Here is a 4830-nt window from a genome sequence, read left to right on the forward strand (position 1 = left end):
CTATGGAGTCAGTAGGGTCAATGGAGGGGTCTATGGCATCTGCGGAAAGTCTGTGGGGTCAATGGGGCCAATGGGGTCAATGGAGGGGTCTATGGGTCCAATGGGTTCAATGGGGTCAATGGAGGGATCTATGGGGTCAGTGGGGCCAATGGGGTCAATGGGGTCAATGGAGGGATCTATGGGGTCAGTGGGGCCAATGGGGTCAATGGAGGGGTCTATGGGGTCAATGGATGGTCTATAGGGGTCAATGGGATCAATGGAGGGGTCAGTGGGGTCAATGGGGCCAATGGGGTCAATGGAGGGGTCTATGGGGTCAATGGGGCCAGTGGGGTCAATGGAGGGGTCTATGGGGTCAGTGGGGTCAATGGGCAGGTGTATAGGGGTCTATGGGGTCAATGGGGCCAATGGGAGGGTCACTGGGGTCAGTATTGACCCTATGGGGTCAATGGGAGTCTATGCCCCCCCCCCCCTTTCCCTTCCGTCTTAAAGGGCCATGAGCAGCGGTTGGGGGGGGGGACACACCAAGGAGGGATGTCACACGAGGGGGNCAACCACAGCTCATTGCACACCCCTGTGGGGCACAAGGGCACGCACTCGTGCAAGCTTGCACACCCACGTGCCCACACACTTGCTATAGTGCACACCCACAGCCCTTCTCACACCCATGTGTTTGCACACACCGTTCACTACGACATGGGCTCATGGCTTCTTGCACACTCGTGCACGACCACAGCTCATTGCACACCCACGTGATTCAATAGCGAACACACTCGTGCAAGCTTGCACACCCACTTCCCCACAGCTTGGCTATAGTGCACGCCCACAGCCGTTTGCACACTCGCATTCCCACACAGCGATCACCATTACACGGGCCTGCACCTTCTTGCACGCTCGTGCACCACCACCTTCACACACCCGTGTCCTCGTGCCCCCTTTACACACCCACGCGTGCCACCACCGTGTGCGCCACGACGCGGGTCCCTGCCTTCTTGCACGCTCGTGCGCCCCCCCGTGATTCAACCCGTGTCCTCGTGCACCCCCGCACCCCTTTGCACGCCCACATCAACTGCACGTGGACACCCCATTTCCCAGCCCAGTCCCGACCCCATAGCCCCCAACTGACCCCATTGCTCATCCCAGTCCCGACCCCATAGCCCCCAACTGACCCCACTGCCCATCCCAGTCCCGACCCCATAACCCCTAACCGACCCCACTGCCCATCCCAGTCCCACCAGTCCTTCCCAGTCCCACCAGTCCCAACCCCATAGCCTCGAACCAACCCCACTGCCCATCTCAGCCCCACCACCCCGACCCCATAGCCCCCAACTGACCCCATTGCCCATCCCAGTGCCCCCACCCGACCCCACTGCCCGTCCCAGTCCCACCAGTCCAGACCCCATAGCCCCTAAGTGACCCCACTGACCACCCCAGTCCCACCAATCCCACCAGTCCCAACCCCATAGCCCCCCAACCAACCCCATTGCCCTTCCCACTGCCCCCAAATGACCCCATTGCCCGTCCCAGTCCCACCAGTCCTTCCCAGTCCCACCAGTCCCGACCCCATAGCCCACAACCGACCCCACTTCCCATCCCAGTCCCACCAGTACCAACCCCACACCGACCCCATTGCCCATCCCAGTCCCACCAGTCCTGACCCCATAGCCCCCAACTGACCCCAGTGCCCATCCCAGTCCCACCAGTCCCATCAATCCCAACCCCACATGGACCCCACTGCCCATCCCAGTCCCACCACCCCGACCCCATAGCCCCCAGTCGACCCCATTGCCCATCCCAGCCCCACCAGTCCTCCCCAGTCCCACCAATCCCAACCCCATAGCCCCCAACCGACCCCACTGCCCATCCCAGTCCCACCAGTCCCAACCCCATAACCCCCAATCGACCCCATTGCCCATCCCAGTCCCACCAGTCCCAACCCCATAGCTTCGAGCCGACCCCATTGCCCATCCCAGTGCCCCCAGCCGACCCCATTGCCCATCCCAGTCCCACCAGTACCAACCCCACACCGACCCCATTGCCCATCCCAGTCCCACCAGTCCCGACCCCATAGCCCCCAACCGACCCCATTGCCCATCCCAGCCCCACCAGTCCCAACCCCATAGCCCCCAACCGACCCCATTGCCCATCCCAGTGCCCCAACCGACCCCATTGCCCATCCCAGTGCCCCCAACCAACCCCATTGCCCATCCCAGTCCCACCAGCCCCGACCCCCCCCCAACCCTTGGGGCTCCGTCCCGTCTCCGCAGGTCGACGCCGGAGCTGCGCAAGGAACGTTCCCGGGACGCGGCGCGGTGCCGGCGCAGCCGGGAGACCGAGGTGTTCTACCAGCTGGCGCACACCCTGCCCTTCGCCCGCGGCGTCAGCGCCCACCTGGACAAGGCGTCCATCATGCGCCTCACCATCAGCTACCTGCGCGTGCACCGCCTGCTGGCCGCCGGTGCGACCCACAAGTGCCGGCTCCCAGTCTTGCCCGTGGGGAGTTGGGGGCATCTATGGGGTCAATAGAGTCTATGGGGTCAATGGAGGGTCTACGGGGTCAGTGGGGCCAATGGAGGGTCAGTGGGGCCAATGCTGGGTCAGTGGGGTCAATGGAGGGTCTATGGGGTCAATGGAGGGTCTATGGGGTCAATGGAGGGTCTATGGGGTCAATGGATGGTCTACGGGGACAGTGGGGCCAATAGAGGGTCAGTGGGGCCAATGCTGGGTCAGTGGGGTCAATGGAGGGTCTACGGGGTCAATGGAGGGTCTATGGGGTCAATGGAGGGTCTATGGGGTCAATGGTGGGTCTATGGGGTCAGTGGAGGGCCTATGGAGTCAATGGAGGGTCTATGGGGTCAATGGAGAGTCTATGGGGTCAATGGAGGGTCTACGGGGTCAATGGAGCCAATGGAGTGTCAGTGGGGCTAATGCTGGGTCAGTGGGGTCAATGGAGGGTCTACGGGGTCAATGGAAGGTCTGTGGGGTCAATGGGTCCAGTGGGGGGGTCAGTGGGGTCAATGGAGGGTGAGTGGGGTCAATGGAGGGTCTACGGGGTCAATGGAGGGTCTATGGGGTCAATGGAGGGTCTACGGGGTCAATGGACGGTCTATGGGGTCAATGGGTCCAGTGGGAGGTCAGTGGGGTCAATGGAGGGTGAGTGGGGTCAATGGAGGGTCAGTGGGGTCAATGGAGGGTCTACGGGGTCAATGGAGGGTCTACGGGGTCAATGGAAGGTCTGTGGGGTCAATGGGTCCAGTGGGGGGTAAGTGGGGTCAATGGAGGGTGAGTGGGGTCAATGGAGGGTCAGTGGGGTCAATGGAGGGTCTGTGGGGTCAGTGGAGGGTCTATGGGGTCAATGGGGCCAGTGGAGAGTCAGTGGGGCCAATGCTGGGTCAGTGGGGTCAATGGAGGGTGAGTAGGGTCAATGGAGGGTGAGTGGGGCAGTGAGGTCAGTGGAGGGTCTATGGGGTCAATGGGGCCAGTGGAGAGTCAGTGGGGCCAATGCTGGGTCAGTGGGGTCAATGGAGGGTCTACAGGGTCAATGGAGGGTCTGTGGGGCCAATGGGTCCAGTGGGGGGTAAGTGGGGTCAATGGAGGGTGAGTGGGGTCAATGGAGGGTCAGTGGGGCCAGTGGGGTCAGTGGAGGGTCTATGGGGTCAGTGGGGCCAATGGAGGGTCAGTGGGGTCAATGGAGGGTCAGTGGGGTCAGTGGGGCCAATGATGGTGTCCATCATGCGCCTCACCATCAACTACCTGCGCGTGCACCGCCTGCTGGCCGCCGGTGCGACCCACAAGTGCCGGCCCCCGGTCTTGCCCGTGGGGAGTTGGGGGGGTCTATGGGGTCAATGGAGGGTCTACGGGGTCAATGGAGCCAATGGAGGGTCAGTGGGGCCAATGCTGGGTCAGTGGGGTCAATGGAGGGTCTACGGGGTCAATGGAGGGTCTATGGGGTCAATGTAGGGTCTATGGAGTCAATGGAGGGTCTACGGGGACAGTGGGGCCAATGGAGGGTCTTTGGGGTCAATGGAGGGTCTATGGAGTCAATGGAGGGTCTACGGGGTCAATGGAGGGTCTTTGGGGTCAATGGAGGGTCTATGGGGTCAATAGAGGGTCTGTGGGGTCAATGGAGGGTCTTTGGGGTCAATGGAGGGTCTACGGGGTCAATGGAGCCAATGGAGTGTCAGTGGGGCTAATGCTGGGTCAGTGGGGTCAATGGAGGGTCTGTGGGGTCAATGGAGGGTCTGTGGGGTCAATGGAAGGTCTGTGGGGTCAATGGGTCCAATGGAGTGTAAGTCGGGTCAATGGAAGGTGATTGGGCCAGTGGGGTCAATGGAGGGTCTATGGGGTCAATGGGGCCAATGGAGGGATCTTTGGGGTCCATGGAGGGTCTATGGGGTCAATGGAGGGACTATGGGGTCACTGGGGCCAGTGGAGGGTCAATGGGTCCAATGGAGTGTCTCTGGGGTCAGTGGAGGGTGATTGGGCCAGTGGGGTCAATGGAGGGTCTATAGGGGTCAATGGGGTCAATGGAGGGGTCAGTAGGGCCAGTGGGGTCAAGGGAGAGGTCTTTGGGGTCAATGGGGCCAATGGGGTCAATGGAGGAGTCTATGGGGTCAGTGGGGCCAGTGGGGTCAATGGAGGGGCCTATGGGGTCAGTGGAAGGTCTATGGGGCCAATGGGGGGGCCAGTGGGGTCAATGGAGGGATCTATGGGGTAGATGGATGGTCTGTAGGGGTCTATGGGGCCAATGGGGTCAATGGAGGGGTCTATGGAGTCAGTAGGGTCAATGGAGGGGTCTATGGCATCTGCGGAAAGTCTGTGGGGTCAATGGGG

At 61.6% G+C, this 4830-nt stretch overlaps 1 protein-coding gene across 1 annotated transcript in view; it reads left to right on the top strand.

The window, feature by feature from the left end:
* The window catches only part of LOC110391984 (hypoxia-inducible factor 3-alpha-like), a 12473-nt gene that overhangs the window by 5041 nt on the left and 2602 nt on the right, over positions 1-4830 (top strand). Inside the window, exon 2 of the mRNA XM_021383931.1 lies at positions 2150-2455. Within this exon, the coding sequence (XP_021239606.1) occupies positions 2150-2455 (306 nt within the window). The remainder of the gene's footprint in view (positions 1-2149; positions 2456-4830) is intronic.

The sequence above is a fragment of the Numida meleagris genome, unplaced genomic scaffold (assembly GCF_002078875.1).
Source record: "Numida meleagris isolate 19003 breed g44 Domestic line unplaced genomic scaffold, NumMel1.0 unplaced_Scaffold702, whole genome shotgun sequence".
In the NCBI taxonomy this organism is placed as follows: domain Eukaryota; kingdom Metazoa; phylum Chordata; class Aves; order Galliformes; family Numididae; genus Numida; species Numida meleagris.